The 21784-nt window shown below is 48.1% G+C and overlaps 1 protein-coding gene across 5 annotated transcripts in view; it reads right to left on the bottom strand.

Annotated features, from left to right (window-relative positions):
- The window catches only part of ANKS1A (ankyrin repeat and sterile alpha motif domain containing 1A), an 80115-nt gene that overhangs the window by 37973 nt on the left and 20358 nt on the right, over positions 1-21784 (bottom strand). For 4 of the 5 annotated variants that reach the window (XR_010622448.1, XM_065740272.1, XM_065740275.1 and 1 more), the window contains exons 4-11: positions 20478-20540; positions 14688-14984; positions 14039-14114; positions 13635-13736; positions 12252-12347; positions 11947-12143; positions 10010-10099; positions 6179-6296 (exon numbers count right to left, since the gene is read on the bottom strand). Coding sequence is in view for 4 of the 5 variants with exons in the window: in XM_065740272.1 (XP_065596344.1) it covers positions 6179-6296; positions 10010-10099; positions 11947-12143; positions 12252-12347; positions 13635-13736; positions 14039-14114; positions 14688-14984; positions 20478-20540 (1039 nt within the window). In the remaining variant the exon portion in view is untranslated. The remainder of the gene's footprint in view (positions 1-6178; positions 6297-10009; positions 10100-11946; positions 12144-12251; positions 12348-13634; positions 13737-14038; positions 14115-14687; positions 14985-20477; positions 20541-21784) is intronic. The other variant, XM_065740273.1, reaches the window with a different exon arrangement.

The raw sequence follows: 21784 nt of genomic DNA, 5'->3' as shown, positions 1-21784 counted from the left end.
GTTCCGCGTACTCAACTTGTACCCAAAGTCGTGGCATTTATGAAATTCCAAACACTGGCCTGATTTATGCAATCTGGCAGCTCTCCTTGTTGTTTTATTCCTGTTAACACTAACTATCAGGCCTTGCTATATAAGGCTAAGACAAGTGCTAACTATATCCTGCAGAGAGAGCAGGCGAGGTAGGAGAAGCAGAGACGGAGCTCCTGGAACATCTGATACATTTCCATAAAGGCCAAAGTGTTATTTAGAGCAGCGCTCCCTGCTCTTGGCACGAGCTGCAGGGTGGGAAAAACTTCTGGACTGCAATCAACCTGCAAGTTCCAAAAGCTGCTCCCCAAAAAAAACAATGCCTTCCTCCCTCGTGGTTTCCGAGTTTAACCTCTCCTCCTTACTCGGGGGAGAGAAATAAACAGTTTATGCAATAAAAAGCTCTGTCAGAAAGGAGCTCTGCTGCAAGCTGAGCACCGGACACAGAATGCTAATGCTGGAAGCTGCGTGCACGAGGGGCTGTCCCAGAAATGCAATGCTGTTACTCGGTTACTGCAGCACTAACATCCTCAATATCAGGTAAATCATCAATAATTGACCGGTCCCAATTGCCAGGTGTGTGCACCAACACGTGTACTCACCTCAGCCAGGTTACACACGTGCATCTGAGCTGCAAAAGCAAAGGTCAGAAAGGCATGGGAACTCAGCGTGCACGGCCCTGGGATCCCCACGTACCTGTCTCTGCAGACTTTAACCACTTCTATTTACTGCCACAAACACTTCGGTTGGTGGACAAATAAAAGCACAGTGCAGCAGAGCAAAGCAACAAAGCACCCCAATAACGTGGCTCTGAAATACAAGGAGGGTATCTGGACACGAAGAGGAAACTCCTCGGTCTGCAGGACAGCAGCTCTCAGGAGCTGGCAAAGGAACGCTCAGCTCACTGAGCAAGGCAAAGTGAGCTCATCAATTTTGCTTATCTTTAACAAGAAACAGCAATTAGCAACAATAGTGAAATTAAGCTCCTTCCCCCCAGCATCCTTTCCAGCACTAGGCTTGACCAGGTCATTTCCGAGCGCTAACACATCTGGTTTTGTGGTGCGTCCCCACAACAGAAACGAGGCAGGAAGGGCCTGAATCAGCCATTCATCCTCGCACGCCACGCAGATCCCGGGGTCTCATGCACCCTGCAAGCATCAGCCAGTCCCTTGCAGGCATCTGTTTACACCACAGAAATGCAGAAAGCAGCTTGCTGGGCTGGCAGCTGAGTCAGGAACAGCAAAAGCCTGAGCGGAGGTTAACTGCCAGGGCAGTGAGGCAGACCTCGCTGCTCGCCCGTGTCAACTGAGGCTGGGGCTTATTTTGTTCCGGATCCTATGAGCTGAGGATTCCAGGACAATGAAGTAGTTGTTGATCATTTTGCATGGGTACACACCCCACCAGCTCTGTGGCTGCAGCCACCGAGGGCAGGCGTCCCTGCAAAGCCTCACTTGCGCCGTGCCCAGCGCGGGGCAGGAGCAGCAGCACCCACTGCGATGAACTGAAGGTTCAGTTACAGATCCCGAAAGAGGGATTGGACACGGCCACATTACCCTGAAAGGGAATTTACAAATTCAACAGCCTTCCCTCTCCTCCTTCCTGCCCTGGACATCACTCCTCCTGTGTCCCAGCTTAACCCCCACTGCCACTTGTGCTGAACGCAGAGAGGCGGCTGGGAGCAGTGTGTGCCACGTGCTGGGTGCAGCCAGAACAAAGCACTCCAGAGCTCACAAAGGGGCTCCTGTTGCACAGAAATCACAGCCGCCCATTCATCCTTGAGAGGATGGAGAAGGACTCTGAAATACAAGAGAGCTGCCAGGGAAGGAAGGGATGGGGCAAAGGGAACAGCGCTTGCACCGAAGATGAGCAACGTCTTGAAAGAGACATCTCAGAGCCTGTAAGGCAGGAGGACACACGAAGGAGTGACACACGAAAGAGTGACCTCATTCCTTTTTACCAGTGCACAGTGGGTTCCCCAGGTTTTACTTTCTGGGGTTTCAACTCAAGGTGCCCCAGGATGAGAGGAAAGGTCACTGGTGGCCAGTGACCACTGGCTGTCTCAGGATAAATACATTTTTGGGATAAGTTGCTTATGCAATTCAGCCGATGTGCTGATCATGGCAGAAAGATGAGCAATTCCTTTTTAAAGTACACACTGAAACTGGACAAGGAGAATATAATATCTAAGGGCTAGAAAAGCAGAGAGAGCCCAGGTCCATTCGTCTGCTGTATTCCACAGGATTTCTGTATTTATCTCTACCTTTGAAAGCATCCTCGCTCAGCTGCACCTTTCCATTCAGCAAGGGAGTTGTCCTTAAACAGGGATCTGTGTTCAAGTCCCTCAGCAGGTTTCACACCCAAGCACAGACTGCCCGAGTTCTTCAGCCCTCAGCTGCTGCAGGATTTACCTGCAGGAGGGTTTGCTTCAACTGTGAATGGGCATCGAGCACATCTCCAGGCACAGGCTGCCTGCTTCCCGGGAAGGATTCAATTATGTGCTCCCCTGCCAGCAGCTTGATGATCCCAGAACCAAAGCACATCCCCAAACTCTTAACGCTAAGCTGCAGCCACATTGCCTCCAGCAAGTTTGTTTCCCTATATATCACCACAAGGGTTTGTTTCACGCCCCTGGATTAGGAGAATCAAGCTGTTATCGCAGCCGCTCTCTGCTCAAACTCCCCAACCTTACAATTCAGCAAGGGCACATTCCAGTCTCTAATCTTCACCTACAAAAGGCTCCCTGTGCTACATCGTGTAATTTGTCAGGTGGTGAGCATGCAAATCTAGCTCCTGTGGCATAAAAAGCTGCAGCAGAGAGGGAAGTTGGCCTTTGGAGTACTACTTTAGAGGTGCAAAAATAACCTTCAACTGCAGTAGAATAGAAACACAAAGGTTCATTTACGTAGTGAGATGCTGCATGTGAAATTCAGAAATATATCTTTGTCGCTTCAGTTGTTTTGAGACAAAATTCGTCCTCCAAAAGCCACCTGAACTTTTGGTCATATGTACCCCCTCCCCCACTGTCCTTCCAGAAAGTGAAGGGAACACTGTCCTAACATTACCCTGCACAGAAGCTTCTCAACACATCCTGACAGCAGAAATACAGGCTTGGATCAAAGATATGGAGAAAGGCTCTGTCCTCCAACGATGACAAAACCAAGGGAGAGCAGCCAGGCTTTGGTCCTATGTTATCATTCATCTTGCAGCAAACCAAGAAGCTTCTATTCCTTCCAACCCTGGTTCGTAGAGCCCTCTGTGTCCATACACTCCCCACGTGGATGCCCACCCCACTGCTGCTGTTGCCAGTAAAAAGCCCTCTGAAGCACATTTCATCCTTTATGACTGGGTCAGCTCGGATTTCTGGTTTAGGGAGCAGCAATACTTCTGGCTGAACCAGCACAACCACTGAGAAAAGCTCCAGCAGGAGGAAGGGTGAGCTAAGGACTCCAAGCTGGGCTCGCTATGGCAGCAGGCCAACAGAACCTCAACAAGCACCAATTGTTGATAACCACCAGAAAGACCCGAGTCAGTCCTACCTGAGGCTGCTGACAGCACTGGCTGATGGCCCTCCTCAGAAGCAAGGCACACATCCACACTCAGAGGTGTGCTCTGCATTCATCCTCCATCGGTCTCTCTCTAAAGGCAGTAGGAGTTGCACAGTCTCCTCCCAATCAGTCCATGCACAGTTCACCACTCTTGGCTTATTTTCAAGTCCTGTTACAAGGTCTGACAGCCCTGACTTCATTCGTGAGACTGCACGTAGTTTCCTTACCAAAGGAGATGGGAAAGCATTTGGCTCAAACCACTTCTGATACTCTGCCCGAAACATGAAGCCAACTTTTCCTAATGCTCCAGCATGTGACAGCAAACTGCTGCAACAGACACAAAAGGCAACCAGAGCCGGGTGGATAATGCCACATTCATCTGGTCACTGGACACGAGACAACTTGCAGCAAGGGGAACAAAGGCAGCTATCACATATGAAAGACACCATTAAAAACAGCATGCCTGCAATTCTGCCTTGCGCCTGCCCTGAAGAGCTCTTCTAACAGCACATCAGAGCCCTTCTCTTCCGACCAAAGGCTCCTCCAGAAGTCACCAGGCAACATCTAGAAGCACAGACTCTCAGATCAAGGGCCAAGGAGCAATCCCAAGCCATGCCTCAGTCTGCTCTTTGTCCTGGAGCTGAGCTGCTGCCTTTGATGCTCCAGGACCCTTCTGATCCAGAGGTGGAAAAATTCTCCAACACCTCAAGTTGGTCCTTAGTGCCTTGTTCAGTCCTTGCTTAGCTTATGCCAAAACAACTCTGCTATTTCCCAAATGCGTCCTCTCCCCCCACATCAGCACGTACTCACATTTCAGACACAGCTACATCTGCTTCCCCATGTCCTTCTAGCATCTGACCCCAGCTACTGAGCAAGCTGGAACATTTGCTTTTGTGTAAGGCAGGAGATTTCAAAGCTGATCCGCCCTTCCAGAGCAGTTAGGAAACATCCTGTGCCAAAAGAAACTACCTGTGACTGCTGTGAGGGGATACAAGGAGGAACAGTAGAGAAGAGAGGGAAAAAAAGAAAGAGCAATTACTGAACAGCTGCCTCATTTCCTACTGGGGTACGAAACCTGAAGCAGGTGAAAGATGACATCCTGAGAAAGCTCTGCAGTTCCTGCAGGACATGGATACTGCCATGTGGAGCTGTGCTGCAGGGAGCTCTGAGTTGCTTTGGAAAACAGCTGGCATCCTCTGGAGAACAAACATGAGAGGGTCAGAATCATCTCTACACTCAGCACCACACGGAGAGCTTTGGGAAATGCTACTGTAGAGCTTCTGGAGTACACAAGGTGAGAAATACACTGTTGATGCAGCTCCTCACCTGCATCAGACCAAAGGCTCCCTCCTCCTGCATTGGTTATAGCACTCCTTGTATTTAAAGAAGTGAGGAGGTCCTAGGAAAAGAGAAAGCCTCTCCTGCGTTCCTTGGATTTCCCCCATCACAACAGTGCTTTAGGTTCCTTACAAACAGTTACGATGAATCTTTGCTCTCATTAAGCTGGATTTGGTAGGCACAGAACAGAGTAGAGGCAGCTCACGCTTCAATAATCAGCGGTAGCTGTGCACTGCAAAGATCTGAAAGATTCTGGTTCAATGGCTGTTGCCCAAGGACTATTCCATAGCTGAGATCTCACAGTGCCAACCTGAAAAGCATCCGAACTTTGCCTCGGGCAGCAAGTGGCTTTGGCAGACACTGGTGGGAAAACAATGACCTCTTGTGCCACCCCATATAAGCTAAGAGTGCAGAAGGACTCAAGGAATGAATGCTATCATGCTGCAAAGGAAAAGAGAAAGCTGCAGCTCTTACAGGGAGGTCAGAGAGGCATCACACCGAGCCTGGGTGATCCTCAAAACGAGATGGGTTCTGGGTCTGGAGCTCAAACTAAATCCCTCCAAACTCCCGCTCAGAAGTTTTGAATAAAGCAAAGGATATTTCTGCTTTGCTGCTGTTGTTGTTGAAGGGGAGCCAAAAAGCCCAGCGACAGCCAAGCACGGGAGACAAGGTGCTCTCAGACCCTTTGCAAAGCATGGAAGTCCCTCTGGGACAAGAGAGCCAAGTTCAGTACCTAACCTGGTCACACAGGGACCTGCAGATCCAGAGAAGAGCTTGCTCTGCGCATATTTCGTTTCATCCTTTGTTAGCTTACATCTCAATTTAGCTTTAATACGCAGCAGAGTGTTGATTCTATTACCAGGACAGGAGGGCTGATCACGTGCTGATACAAACATGCAACACCAGCAGTTCTCCAGGCTCAGCTGGATGGGGAGCACGGCTCATTCAGTGCTTGCATTGGTTCATCTTACTCCTAACAACACTGCACAGCCTTCCAACCCTGCACTGACAGCGCACAGCATTCATTTATGTTCTAAGTTACCACCATGGGTCCCTGCAATCTCTCAGCTGTCAGAACAGCAGATTTGCTCTTCCTCTGTGTACATTTTGTACAGGAACGTTTAGATCCCTCCATTATAAAAGGGAAGATCACCAGCAAACAAAACAATTGCAATACAGAATCCAGACGCCGCACCCCACAGCTTTTAATTGCTCAAGTACTCTGCCCTCTGCTTTTTTGCTCAATGCAGTTTTGGATGCTCACTTACCTTTTGTTTTTCTATCCACTGCGACTGGCTTTTTAGTTTCAGCTGTAAGCAACAGCTCATAAGGGTGCTCCTCTTCCTCAGCTCCACTTCCTCTGCTCTTTCCTCGTGCAACAGTGGCCTAATGAAAAGCAGCACAATGTAACGCTCCACGAAGCAATGCTATTTTCTCCTGCAAGGCCTCTTCATGCCATGGCTTAAGCAAGGAATTGGCAGAGCCAACACCTTTGCAGTGGACTGTTATCCAAAATGTATTCCCTCGTTTTTTTTCCCTCCAAAAATAAAAAAAGTAATAAAATCCCCAAAGCCCAGGAGACAGAAGATCCCCAAAGCTCTTTATTTTCTACTACTAAAGGCTGCTGACAGCTTTCTAGCACTGACCAACTGATTTACTGTGCAAGGTCTGCAGACAGCCCGGGCAGTGAGAAAAGAGCTGAGCACAGTTATTCCTGTTCAGCCCAACTCAGACTTGCTGTTGCTATTGGAATTTGCATCGTCATTCACTATTTAACTACTGGCCCTATTAGGCCACGGATAGGGGAGAAAAAAAATCCACACAACGTAAAACTAATCCCTGCCACCTTTTTGGCAATCAGATCCAGCATGCCAAACTCCGGATGTACACCATAGTGAGGACTGCAGGGGCCTCAGACAGCACTGGGTAAGCTGAGTTGAACCTCAGGATGTACAGGAGTGATTGTGCCCATTTAAATCCCCCAAAGCCTCTGATGGGAGCTTGTTTGTGACGCGGGCAGAACCTGCAGGGAGCTGCCTGGAAAGCCACTGCCATGTGCAGGGAGCACTGCTGCTGCAGGTCTGCCCAACCCCACGGATCACCCAATGCCCTCTGGGAGCCACAGGGGCCTTCCCAGCACCCAAGGGGGCTCCAGGCACCCTGCCCTGCTTGGCAGCTGCCTTTCAGCACCATCTCCTGGTCAGAACTTGCTGCAACCCTGTCCCATGGCCCCTGAGCGCCTCTAACAACTCAGGCAGCTGCAGCATGAGCAAACCAGAGCCAGAGAACGAGCGATCCCTGCCTGCTGCCAGCACAGGGAAGGATTGGTTTGCACACAGCAGCCCCCAAGGAAGGCTCCTGCACTGCTCAGACTCCTGGAACTGCCCCTGTCTAGACAGTGGACTAAGAGCTGCCTCCAATTTCTTCCCCTAGGAGAAAGCATCTTTTTCTTCAAGGGCAAATAAGATACCCACCTAGCCAGGACACCTGGAAGCTTTTTAGGAAGGCTTAGAAAGACACACAAAGTAAGCCCAGCTGGCTTTTACATCAGCTTTGCAATGGGAAGAAGCAGGACAGAACAAATACTTTCCCTGGGCCTATCTGCTTTGACAGAGAGCTGTCGGCCACACCAACTCCTTCTCAGGTGAAAGAGCTCATAATGAGCAAATTAAGGAAAAAGACTTCTGACCAGATGGTGGCACAAAAACATCAGACCATAACAGTAGGTATCAGGCTCTCGCCAGAGACCTTGGAAAAATGCTGCACAGCAGCAGCCTGCTGAAACAGTTGTACCCCAGACCTGAAGCCTGGCATCAGTGTACTGCTAAGGCTCCTGCAATGAGTGCTGTGCTGCTCTTGTCCAAATGCATCGACTGTATCTGCAGGAAGAAGCTTCTTTAGCTACATGCAGATCCCAGCTTTTGCTTTCTAAATGTCTGTATATGCACTGTGGGCCTGGATTATACCTTACTGTCTCCACTTCTCATCCTTCCAAAGCCTCAAAAACAGTCTCAAGTTAAAACTGAATGAAAATGAAATCTGTTGTTTGCTGGAGGACTGTGCTTACTCTTCAGGTAACACAACCAGGTGTAAAGAGATCACTGAGACTTTTTCCTCTGATTCACCTTCTATTTATTTGTACCTATTGGTTACAGTTTAAGAACCATTCACTATCACCAAAGCCTAAAAATAAGCTGTTAGAAACAAGCATGCCCCATAAAGTGTACTTAATCCACAGCAGGGGACTTGGTGAAAGACTTCTTAAAGGGCATTTCACTTCTCCCTCCGCCCCCCAGCACTGCAGTGAGCACTGCTGGATGGTCGTGGTGCCTTTGCCTTTTGCCTGCACTTCTTTTCTGGAGATGAGCAGCAAACAAATGAAACTGAAGTTTAATTTGAAAACCCAGAAGGTTTCTGCTGATATGGAAAGAGGGCACTCAGGCACCTTCCAAACAATCAGCTCTTTTGCCTGTTTACACTAACGTTTCTCCACATGGAAGTTAAGTTTCTTGTTTATGCACATCTGCTTTGACTGATAGCCCCATCCTGGCAATGGAATAAAAGGACTGCTTTTAAGACCAGAGTCTGGCCCAACCCCAGAGCATTCGATGACTAAGTGCCCTGGCCCTAATGTGAGAACGTGTTTTGGGGATGGGTGATCATGATGCTGTGCTTCCAGAAGCTTATGGTAATCCCTAAGCATATTCCTGTTCATGCCTGCCCAACTCAGAGAGAACGTGTAAAAAATGCAAGAAAAGACAAAAAAAAAAACCCAAACTGCCTTATGGTACACCTGGAAGGTCACTGCCATGCAGCTGTGCTCACTGTGTGTATTTTTATCAATAAAATAAATCAAGATTTCTCTAGCAAGCCACTTTGTGCACAAGTAATTGGCAGCAAAATTTCCTTTAATGGACCCCATTTCCAAAGCCTTGAACAGCAGGACAACACAGCATGTGTTTTGTAATTAAATATGGCAAGGTAACTCGGCAGGAACAGCCAGTGCATGCTTCTCTCATTCATGCTTACTGTCATAAACAAGTCCTGCTTTTCAGTTATACTGTGACCTGCCACCCTCCAGCTCTCCTCTCTGGTTATCATACACTGGAAAACAACAGCAGTAGAGAGTCCTCCATTTGGCACTCCACTTTTACTGTCTGTGTGCTGGTTGGTGTTCCACTCTGTAAAAAGTCTGTTCTGTTACAGCAAATTATGTTTACTTTTGTCTAGTGTAGATTTGACGTGCTTCAGAAAACAGATTGCATTTATGCCTTATAGGAACTTCAGCAAATCAACACATGCAAAGCAAAGGAACTGCTGAACTTTGCCTGCTCCAGCAGCCAAAGGCAGCAGAGACTTCATTAGTTTCACATGTATCTCACTGCATTTGGAAAAGGAAATCCTCAAGATTTGTTTTTGCATTGAAGATCCTCCTGGGTGCCAACAAAGGTTTCCAATGCATTTGTGGTTTCACAGACCACCCTTATACTGAGGGCTCCCAGAGAGCCCCCACGTCTGAGGTTCTGAATAAAATATGAGCCATAGGAAGCCCAGGAGCAAGAATGCAGAATAAGAGAGCTCTAATCAAAAAGCAGCTCCCACACACTGACCTCTGCAGAAGACAGCTTTAACATATGCTGGGCCAGAATCTTGGCTGAATTCAAGAGCCTGAGCCCTGCTCACATCAGTGGGACCCAGAAGCCCACGCATCCCCTGCACAGCTGGAAGAGCAGAGGAAGCAGGAACTAACACTTGAGACTGAAACCCTGAGGATGAAGATGTATTTGGTGGGATCATTACAAGTGGGCAACAGTCCACATCTCAACGTGATACAGAAAAATCTCTTCCTATGAGAGTTCCCAGCCAAGAATAGGAAAGCAAGGCTGAAGGTCAAAGCAGAGGTGCCCTGGAAGAACCACACAAAGGAAGTTCCCATGGCAAGTGAAAGCAGCAGTGCTGGAATAAAAAAAAACAACAAAAAAAAACCTTCCCAACTCAATTTGCAAGGAAAGTAATAGCACAATTGCCTCCTCTCAAATGATTACAGCTGGTCTTTAAGCCTCACTGCTACAAAGCAGTCCAGATGCAGCCTCACATACCTCACAGGAAGCACCATGGCCCATCTTCTCTGCATGCTGCTCCTCCTCTTCATCGGGGGGTGGTTTGGCAGGGGGGGGCGGGCGCTCTCTCTGCAGTTCAGAAGACCACTGTCAGTCACTGTGTTAAGTACATCCCCCTCTGCTTCCTCAAACTACAGCCACACTGCTGGGAGCACAGCATGCTGAGGACCTCTTCACATCAATCCGGGCACAGTAGAAGATGAATCCCAACAGCACAGAGCTCCCAGGGCTGCCTTCCCTCCTCCCTCCAGCAGGACACCAGTTTGGGCAGAGCTATTCTGCAGGTGGACCAACTGCAGCACCCTGGAGGGAGCACCACTGATCATACAGACCACTCGTTTCTCCTCCAGAGCAGTAACTGCACAAGGCCAGCTCAGACCCACAGGAGCATCAGCCGTGCTGAAGTGGGAGGTGACGTTGACACAGGCTTGTTTCACTAATTAAGCCAGTTCATTCAGGTCCAGACTGGCATCTCTATAGCAGAGCACTGCAAGGATAAGATCAGTAATGAGATCATAATGATGTGTAGAAAGGGACTACTCACTGTGTCACTACTCACTCGTGTCTTAATGAAACAGAGAAATAAGTGATTCCAGAGGCATCTCTTTCAATGAGAACCTCTGGGATCAAGGAGACAGTGCTGCACTGCATTCCTCACATATCCCAAGATTGCCTGCAGGCAGCCAGAGCTGAGCCCTCTTGTCTTGAGGCAGAGCTAAGACATCTCTAGGTCAGCTCCTGCCCTGCAACAGCTCCATCTAATGGCTAATTGAATCAGAGCAGAAAAACTGCTTATTGCAGAAGGCTCAAGCAAGTTTCAGGACAAATTCCAGAAAGCTCCTATAGCAACTCCCTCCTTCCTCTGCCTTCACTGCTGTTCAGCCTCTCATCTCATTTATGACAGAGCTGAGCTTATTTCACATCAGCCACTATCAACACAGGACAGCACACAGATGGATGTAAGCCATTGAGAGTTAGTTAATGAACAGCACACTGCATCTTGTACTGCATACATTTAACAAAAAGAAAAGATGTGGACAAAATGTCCATCTTCTGAAGGTTTTGTTTCATTTGCAAATAGCACAGGAAAAGGGATGCACCTCTTCGCAAGGGGAGAGGAGGCATGGGTGCAGTACCACCCACAGTCCAATTGGTCATTACTGCTTTGCCCTTTGTCCAAAAATTCAGGTTGTTTTTGCAAACCCTTTTCTATGAAAACAAAGCCTGAAGCTGACACAGCGTGCTGCAAGGCCACTGAGCAGTGTTACTATGATTGCTAAGGAGGCAGCAGATGCAACTAACAGAAGGTGAGGAAGAGTTCTCCAAAGATGGTTCCAGGAGCTTTGTGTTGCCTCATAAAGCCTTGAGTACCCTCTACAGATCTCTGCAAGCCATACACAAAACGCATTTCTGCTGCTAATTAGTTTTCTGCAAGATATTCCTAGACATGATTTCTAAAGAGCCTTTTCTTGGGCAAAGAAAAAGGCAAAGGAGAAATGCTACACAAGTTTCCAAAGCTTTTTCTAGGCAATAAGGTCACCCTTCAGGGAAGGGTAATGCTATGACAAACCAAAACTCACAGTGAGCAGTATTCAACTTCCAGAAAACATAAGGATGCAATGCTGGGTGATAGCCAGGCACACCAGTGACTGCATGCCACGCTGGAATGGGGATGTGGGTAACAGTGGCTTATTTGTGCTGCCCTGTATTGAACATGGCTGATAAGAAACAAACTCAGTTCTAACACAGGTGTGGGTAATGTGAACAGGTACAGAAAGCAGAGGTACCTGCCTGCTCTGAGCAATGCCAGGGATGGCTTTCAAGAGTTCTTCAAGCTGAGGAATTGGCACAGCCTGCTGCACAATCACAGCGACAGAGAAAAGTTATCTTTCTAAGGCAAGCACGCAGCTACATACAGGCCTGACTCCTGCTGCTTTAGGGCCAGTTGCTTCCACTTCCTTATTCACAGACTCTCTGTCTGAAGACCTCCCACTGGCAAGGCTGTCCAAGGAGTGACAGGACGTCGCATTGTACAAAGCTTCATACGGGCTCTCCTCTTCTGGGTTCACGTCAAAGTCTATGATCAGTTCTGTCACTGCTTTCTCCACATCACCTGTGAGGAAGAGAGGAAAGAAGGGCATCATTGGAGGCTCCTGTCCTCTGAAGGTTGGCGTTGGCAGGAGGAGGAGTGGCACTGACCCCTGGGGTGTGTGGAACCTACCCTGAGGGATCCAGCACGCCGGGTCTGTGGCTGGAGCAAGTGGTGCTTGTGCTGTCTTCTCTGCAGCTTTGGCACTTTTCTTCCCAGTTGTGTAATCTGCAACGAGGTGGGGCAACAACAAGGATCAGTTTATGGCCATCTAGTTTTATGTTCACTTCAGCAGATGGGATTTTCTCCCTTATGGATGGAACACCAACTGTCAGCGTTATGTCTCCAAAAAAATAACCAAAGGACATTACTGAAACTTGTGGCTCAGATCCCGAAATAGAACCAGTCAACCTCTTTAATCACACGCACAAGGTTAAGAAGGATCCTTTGAACTTTTACAGACACTTGAATCAGAAAGCTGCAAAGCTCCTGAAGGGACATAACCCGGAGGAGCATAGGACTTGGTGCTCTGGGCACAGGCTGCAGCGCTACATGGAGACACAGTCTGGTCTTCTGGGGTCATAAAGCAGCAGAGAAGCTAATTCTAGCTGCAGTCCCCAAACCACAGGCCAAGTCAGAAATATTAAGCCTACATGAATGAAGTCAGACAGCACCATCTCACGCAGCTCACTTACAAGAGCAAACTATCAGCATTCGCCTGAGAGAGGTTCAGTTTTAAAGCCCATCTTTGCCTTCAGTTTCAGTACAGAGTACAGTACCAGCCTCACAGACAAAGCTTAATTAAAAGTTCACAAAGAGCTTTGAGCCTGTAGAGCTCTCATCAAGTGCTAAGCAGGAATACACACCACCAGTTGCATATGCTTCTGATCTTTCCCCCCACGGCTGACAGGAAATTGAGACAGTGTAATTACAAGGCAGGAGCTGAGCTAAGATGCCACGCTTCATTCCCTAATGTGGGCAGATACAAAGGGCCAAGATCCCTCCTAAACCACAGGTAATCAAGGTTCCTTTCTGGAAATCTTATCTGCAGAAATCCATGCCCAAGCTTCACAATGAAGCGAGGAGTAGGACGTGGGAACAGTGGGTGACTATTTGCCTACAGACACGTAAAGCAGAGTTAATCCAAAACCATATCTAAAGCTATTACTTTGCATTCTGCAAGAAGATTTAGACTACCCTTAATTTTAATTTACTTATAAAGCAAGTTAAAACAAGCTCAATTAAGCCCATTTAAACTGTAAAAGTGATGCCTCGCTCTTCCAGCAAAGAAGCTAATCCCCCTTAAATCCACTCCTGGAAGTCCTCCTGCCAACCCCTGCTCCAGACCATCCACCTGAGCACTGCATCCTCATCTCTTCCCATACCCTGAAGATTCTCACTGACTTGCAGCTCCTTTGCTTTCAACACTTCCTAGCACTTGAGACCCTCATCTTGTACTTGCACAGGCACAATTTGCACCCTAACCTCTTCCCTCCTGCCCCCCACACTGCTTACCTTCAATGAGAGCAGCTATGTGTTGGCTTTTCTGAGAAGGAAGCTCCCTCACAATATCCAAAGCTGTCAGGCCTCTGTTATCCTTTATGCTCACATCAATACCTATAGCAGCAGGTATAGAGAAGGCAAAAGCAAAAACACTTTCAAACACGCTCAAATTTACATCTTTAATCAAGGATGATGAACACAGCTTGCATGTGTCATCACTGGGTGGAGCTAAAAAACACTCTGTAGAAGCAAACCTAAAGCCAAACACCATGGGAGAACCTCTCCTATATCTCCCCCTGAGGAACAGCACTTTGGTAACTGACTGGAGAAAAGTGCTCTCACAGAAGAAGGGTTTCCTCGGGTTGTGGGTGAAGGGCTCGCCACGTTATGGTTTCAGAACGGGATCATTCTCTCACCTGCAGCCAGCAATATTTGTACCACATCTGTCTTGCCAAACAAAGCAGCTTCGTGCAAAGCACTGCCTTTTTCAGTCTGCAAATTAAATGAAAAATAGCATGAAGCTAGATGGGGGGGAGTGCTGATGGAGGAACGTTTCAGAAGGTTACAGAAGCAATAAATACACTGCATCGTATACAAAGAGGACAAAGCATTAACATTACAACACTGAGAATTTGGAGTGGGAAACAGAGACTGCCTCTTTGCAAAGAGATGCAGGCTCAGAGTTAGAGACCAAGAAAAGGCTTTCCAAAGCTTAGTAAAAGGTCACGTGCTGAAAAGGAAATGGTTTGCCTCCACTGCGCTGAGAGCTCACAGTTTTGCAGTGCAGAACAGTGTAGGCAGAGGAGCTTTTTTCCTCCCTCACTATGCATCTGCAGCTCTTTACCCAACTGATGAGCAAGCACTAAGCATGCACTGCACAGGACCCCTCTGAGCCTCCCAGAGGAGCAAGCTGAACGAGCAGCCAGGGGAACCCAAAGCCAACGCTCATCTCCCGTAAAGGATCCCTGCAGAGGACAGGGAGGAGGAGCCTTCCTCAACACAACACACAGCTCCTCCTCCTCCCCGCAGCCAGAGCAGCCCCTCGCACAGCCCCACACCAGATACCTGATAGTTGCTATCCATGCCAGCATCCAGCAGGACGTGGACTACGGTTTTGTGACCGTTCCTCGCCGCCAGGTGCAGAGGTGTGTGTTTCTTCGTGTTGCAGCTTAAAAGGTTGGGGTGAGCGTTCAGCAGCATCTTCACGACCTCCAGCCTCCCATACAGAGCAGCCAGGTCCAGGGGGGTCTCGAACTTGTTGTTGCGCATGGTGGGGTCGGTGAGCTCCTCCAGGAGGACCTTCACCACCTCGGTGTGGCCGTACTGCGCCGCGCAGTGCAGCGCTGTCTCGTTGTCGTTGTTCTGGGGGGGGGGGAAGGAGGGGGGGAGGGGGTCAGAAAGGCCAATGTGTCAGGAGGAGGAGAGCAGAGCTGCTCCGTGTCACGCTCAAACCATTGAAGTTTAAATGCAAAAACAAGACAAAAAGCAGTCGGGAAGCAGAGAGCCCTGATGGAACTGGAGCAGTGCTTTCACTGTGCCAATACCAGGCGCAGACATCCCCTGAGGAGCTCACCCAGCGACCCACCCAGTGACAGCCTGGGGAAGCTTCAAAAACCATTCAGGACAACGAGCTTCACTCAGATGTGAGGAATCTGCTCGGTGGGAATCGGTGCTCTAGATGGAGCAGCCTGTTTTCAGAGCACGGATGCCCAAAGCAAGAGACCACGCTGAAGCTTAAGGGATTGTCGTGCTGTATCTGGATGCTCATTAATTCCTCTCGCCCTTGGGAAGCAGTCTGCTATTAGCTGGCAGCATCCCTTGCTTTGGGATGCCACCAAAATAAGGGACTGCAATACACACCACGTCATCTGCACCATGAACTCTATCTGCTGTAATTTGTCATCATTTCAGATTTAAACTTCAATTGTTTCGATCCTACTTATCCTAGCAGCCATTCCACCCTTGCAATTCTGAAGCTTGCAAGCTGGCCATTTTAGAGAAAGAGAGCATGCAGCTGCATGCAGCTTGCAAATCAGTTCAGCAAACAGTGCAATTGGGTCGCTCCACTAACGAGCCCTCATCATCAAGGTCTCAGGTCAACTGGAGGGAAGAAACACCAGAGCAGCACACACAAGCCAGATCCAACCAACGCATGCAGCAATTGGGTTGGGTTACAATCAGCAAAGCTCTGAGCGACCCCACGTTTCATTTCCAGGTGCAAAATAGGAACATCACCACATTGAAGAGTCTTTGTTGAGTTGGTTTTTTTTTCCTCTTTCAAATGAAGTTCATCTCAGGCTTCTAGTTTCACACCCGTGTAAGCACACGCAGAGAAGTTTCAGTTTAGGGACTGAAGGACTCAGTTAAGGGTGTGAACATTTACACAATAATTTGACCCCGAGTCACTTCAGCACCATCATCCCATGCTGAAACTTCAGCAGAGCCCAATAGAACAAATAAATAACACAGACAGAGCCAGGAGGTCTACTTCAGAACATGAACTTGACCAGAACACCTCCATTGATGCTTTGAGAGCAAATGCCCTCTCTTGTGGCTTTTTTTTTTTAACAGCAGCCTGGAAAAGCAGTCAGTATTTCACAAGCACGCTGCAGAGCTCGCTTTGCTGTGCTTTAATCCTATGGATGCGTTACGCCGTTCTGGGATTACAGGAGTCACAGCATGCAAACTCCCACTCAGTTTTACATCACTTTGCATCACTTGTCAGCCACGGGAAGGCAGAAGGGAAGCGAGACGTGGAGAGGCTGTTGTCAAAGCACAAAGCAAGGAGGCAGGACACAGCCACGTGCAGAGAGATATTTTGGAAGGTAAGGAAAGCAGGGCATCACTGTTAGCTCAGGAGGTCACAGACAAACAACAGGCTTGATACTTGGAGCAGCAGCCACGGTGAAGGAACGCACACACACGTGGACAGAAGTTACTGGAGAATAAGAAGTCTGCACATAAAATACACATACAGAGTGAGAAAGGGAGAGAATAGAGAGCTACAGAGATCACAACTAACGCTCCTACGGTGCTGGTCTCAAGTTGATTTAAAAGGTTGGGAAATATCCTTTATTTGTGTTCGGCAGGGAAGGGAAGCAGAGTGTTGGTGAGCCCGTGACACAGCCAGGCCGAGGCCACCTGCGTGCCCCACAGCTCAAGGGACCAGGAGACAGCTCCAGCACTCCTGGATCTGCAGCTGTGTGCCTACAGAGCCGAGGAGGGGGTGCACAGCCCTGGCTTGTTCCACCCCCAGCTCTGCCCATCCTCCCCTGCCATCCCAACTCTATCTGCCAAGGGTGCTTTAAAGCATGCTGTAACCCTAACCACCCACTTAGCAGCTCCAAAATGGCCATACAACTTCCTCAGATGGTGCAATTGTTGAAGTTCGCTGCAATTAAGTCCCATTTTCTCTACACAGCTCGGGGTGCTGGTGCTCTGGATGAAATCCCCATCCACAGAACCTGAACAAAATCCCCCACCCGTGCTCCTGTGGCACTGTTCCAAGGCAGTAAGCCACCTTGCACCATTATGGCAAGTCTTTCCCCATCACAGGAACCTCTGCTATTGCATGGGTCTGCCCTGCTTCGAGGACTGCAAAATTGTTCCAGGCAAAGGCGTGTGCCCCCGCCCCAAGCAGAGCCTAACAACGAGCACAAGCGCTCAGATGTATGTATTTATCTGAGATGGAAAAAGAAAATTCCTTCCCAGCAGCCAGAAGGCACGTGGGTTCAAATTTCAAAACTTCTTAGGAAAAAAAAAACAAAACAAAACAAAACCAGAGTGCTCAATAGGACCCAGGGGCTGCATTCCTGCAGGGATCCAAGCACTCCCCCTTCATCGCAGTGGGGAGCGATGAGCCGGGCTTCAGCCGATGCCTGCCTACAGACCACAAAATGGGAACAGTAACGGGAATGCCTCTGCTTTCACATGGGTTCCATCACATCTCCCAAGCCCTGCTAACTAGATACCACTGCCCTTATGCTCATCACACTGCAGCAAGAGCACCTACAGCTCGTTCCAGAGCATCCGTGCTCCTGTTCCTAACACACTGCAAGAGGGCTTCAATCTAAATCACATCTTTCTTCAGTCCCAGATGAGATTTCTTTGTAGGACTTTTGTCAGCATGCCCATCTCTTCTCGCCTTATTCAGAGCCTGCGTTCCACCAGCAGCAACTCCACAGAGCTGCTCCTTCAGCTCAGTGCAGGCAGAGATGAAAACCTGCTAAGCTAAATCCCAGCTTCACCCGGAGGTGATGGTCAGGCCTGGTGGTGACAATCTTGGACACGAAGCAGACAGAAGGCAGCATGAGCCATCAGTCCCAGCATCTCCTTCGTCCCTGCCCGGTGGCACACACACAATCACAGAATGGATTGGAATGGACCTCAAGGACCACCAGGTCCCAACCCCATTGCCACAGGCAGGCTTGCCAGCCACTGGATCCAGAACTAGATCACACTGCAAGACCTCCACTCATGCCTCTGTCTTCAGCATAGCAAGGATGAGCAGGCCCCTTCACCCCTACAGGTGCCCATCTGAAATGATTTTGGCACTGAAGAAATGATCCCCATCTGTCCAACAAGCTTTCAGGAGCTCTGCAGGTGGCTGCGCTGTCCGGTTTCGTCTGCAGGCTCCAGATGGTTTCCACCTCCCTCAGCAGACCATTTAGATTTATAGCACTTTAAACCCAATCTGCATGAATCATTTGCTGCCAATTAAGAAAGACAAAGGTAGGTTGTGCAGTTTATTCCTCCTTGGGCTATGTGACAGTTTTTTCTACTTGGGCTCTGCTCAACTGGTTGGCTCCTTCATCCCAATTAAAGAGCCCAGTTCAAGGTGGCAGCAGTCACAGGAGCAAAGTTGCACCTCCATCTCTTCTGTCATTTGTGTTTCAGAAGTCTCTCAGGGCCACATGGACATACTGAAAGGGCTATTTATTTAAAAGATGTTGGAAAGGAAGAGGCACAAAAAGAAGCTTTCAGGAAAATGAGAAGCTTCTGGCTCTCTTACCTCTTCCTGACGAGGGTAAGAATTTAATCTGTAGTCCAGCCTTATAGAAACACTTGTCCCCTCTCCCAAGAATTCCAAATGCTTGGAAAGAGGAAACATCTTGCTTTGATTGTTTCTATGCCAAATCCCATCCTGCATGGAAGCTGAGAAGCTGGAAGCACCAGCCAAGCAAGGACTCCTCACTTCACACTTGGACTTTGTTTGGTCCTCCCAGCTGCAGCCAAGCTACTGAGAAAGCATCAAGGTTGGTGTGCTAGGTATAGCTCCACTTCCTCTTCATCACACTCACAGGAACCAGTGGTAAGCTGGTTACAACTCAGGGTGGACCTAACATGTAATGTTTGAGTCATCTCTCTCTCCTTAAAACCAAAGCAAAGACTTCAAAGCCCCAGCCTTGCTTGTAAGAGCACTACAGCCATCACAAACACAGCACTGAGAGTTTAAAACACACTTTCCAAGAAAGAATAAATCTAAGATAGAATACTTACTAACATTCCACAAGATAGCTCACCAAATTTGAGCTTTATATTCCTTCCTCATTCAAAAGTTGAATGCTAGCATATAAGATTTTACTATGTTACTGGCAGTAATTTGGAGAACTCCCTTTCAGCCAGCTGAACTCAACTGGGATACGTTTCCACCAAAGATATTTTTTGCTGTAAAATCCCTGGCTGGATTTTTGTCAAGATCACAGACAAGGACAAGTTTCCAGTAGATATATTTGCACTCCAAGAGGTACATGCTAGAGCATCTCCTGAAATAGAAGCTACAAAAATAAACATAATTCCCAGTGGTTAGCGAGCTCAGGAATTTTGGATGTGTTTTTAAAGGTACTGCAGATCAAGCAGAGTGGAAGTCCCAACTGAACTTTGAGAGGGAGAAAGAGAGAGAGATCTGCCATGGATGGCTGAGTCCTGGACAGGTGGCTGGAAGCAAGCGTGGTGCAGTGGCTGAGAGCAGAAGCATCCTGTGATAAAGCAGCAGCTATTATGTTGACACTGGTGTCTGCTGCTTCACTATAAATAAAAATGAGAAATGGTGGAGTGCCTGAGAAAACACCACCAACTATGCACTGGGCAGACAGAACAAGCAACCCCAGGAACTTTCTGATCTGCTTCCTCAATTGCTCAGCTTCAGTGCATCGTAGGTGCTGACATCGTGCCTTTTTGTAGTTCAAGAGCTAAAAGCAAAAGGGGAGCAAAACAGGCAGGAGAACAGGAGCAGAAGACCAGGGCTGAGGGGTCAGACAACATAGACTTAACACCATAAGAGAGACTGAAGCATTAAGCAGGACACGGAGAGCTCGGGAAGGGAGGTATCGATGTTACTACCTCCTCTTCTCCCCACCATCACCAAAAGAATTAACTGTCCATTCAAACATACACAGCATTATGCATTTTGTAGGAGAAAAGGCATGAAATTCACTCCAAACAGCCCACAGAAAATGCATCCATGTTTAAGCAGGAAAAAAGAACAACTTCCTTCTCTTTGCATTTATCAGCAACATTAGCACATGAAACAATACCTAAAGCATTTTAATTGAAATGACATTACCTTTTGGAAGTCATCCAGCCAAATCAAGCAAACTGACCATCACCGTGAGTCCTACAAGGCTAAGCAATGAAGGAGCCCCCAGGAAAGTAAGGAAAAGCTTCCCTTAAATTATGTTTCTATAACTGCTTTGAAGAAAGAAACCCAGAGTAAATAAATGGTTGCATTTTACTCTTCCCCAAACAGCTGCAAACTGAACAGGTATCATTGCAACTGGATGACATTGCACCTGGAAGCACGCGAGTGCAGCTTGGAGTAATGATGCAGTGAAATGCTGACGGCAAAGTACACACCTTGGCATTGATATATGGGTCAAAGGGGCCGTACTTTTTGAGTTCTTTGATCTCAAGAGCATTCTACAAAAAGGAAGAGGAAAAAGAACAAAAATGTGATAATGAAATGGGTGAGATTGAGCAACAAAGCAATGGGTGACTCCCAAGGGGTGGAAATGACAGAACACAGCGTCTTGGTCCAGTCAGAGCTATTAACAGCAGAAGCCATTCCAGCAGCTGATTCCTGTAACCTGAGCCACTGTGTGTTGCTCTGCAAGGCTCCAGACTTGGGCAGCACAGGCTGAGTGATTTTCATCATTTAAAAGTGTTCCTACTAAAAACACATTGATGAAACATTACCTGGAGGGATTACACTGGGCTCTCCCCTACACCTGTCCCGCAGTGCTCCCACTCAGGGCCCTCAGTCAATTCTTATCAGATTAATTGTGAACAGTTTACTGCACTTCTCAGCTTTATTTCAACAGACCAAACACCTGCAGCTGTGCCCAAAGACATGACTGAGCACAGCCCCGAGCTAAAAACTATCTAAGGCAGTAGAGCACAGTTATTCCTGCTCAGTTGAGGAGTGGTGATCAGCATTAGCACTGTTTTTTGTTGTGTGATGCTTTAGAAGCAACCACTTAGCCTTGCAACAGCTGGAGAGTGGCATTAACTGCTTCACATCGAGGAACTGAACGCTCAGGCAGGAGAACTTTGTCCCCACAAAGCGTGGCTGGAAGAAAGACTGGGACTCCTAACATTGTGATGGGAGTTTTGCTCCTCAGCTTCTGAAAAAAGTATACAGAGCAGATCAAAATTAAACAGCAGAACCTCACAGCTCTCAGACGGTCATTTCAGCTCAGATGGATTCTGCTAAACCTGAGCTGGGAGCGTATGACCTTGTTGTGAATAAACTTCTCTATGAATGTATGTTTAACCCCGTGGCACGAAGAGACAAATTTGTTTGGGCTTACTCTCCTCCAGCTGGATGAAAACCTGACAGGAAGGAGTTGGTTCACAGGGACAGCAGGCATCCCTGCTCAGGGAGGGGACAATTAAGGGCCACTGGAGCTGTAACCACCCGGTGGGAATGTGTCACTGCACGTCTGCCCTGGGCAGAACCAGCTCTCTTATCCAAAGTTTTAAGCAAAAGAAATACATGGGACTTCCCACAACCCACTTGTGTGGGGTTTTTTTGTTGTTTGTTTTTCTTCCCTGATTGAGAATAAAAGTAAAGATTAAACCAGGGATTAATCTGGGGTCACCACAGGGCTGAAATTATCTCATCACTTACAAATTAGTTAACTGGAGCAAGTGCTAGAGACAAG

The sequence above is a fragment of the Cyrtonyx montezumae genome, unplaced genomic scaffold, assembly GCF_038088225.1.
Source record: "Cyrtonyx montezumae isolate F1298 unplaced genomic scaffold, pur_monq_1.0 scaffold_26, whole genome shotgun sequence".
Lineage (NCBI taxonomy): Eukaryota > Metazoa > Chordata > Aves > Galliformes > Odontophoridae > Cyrtonyx > Cyrtonyx montezumae.
Note: the sequence above shows the minus strand (reverse complement) of the source record. Positions and strands in the feature narration are given on the sequence as shown.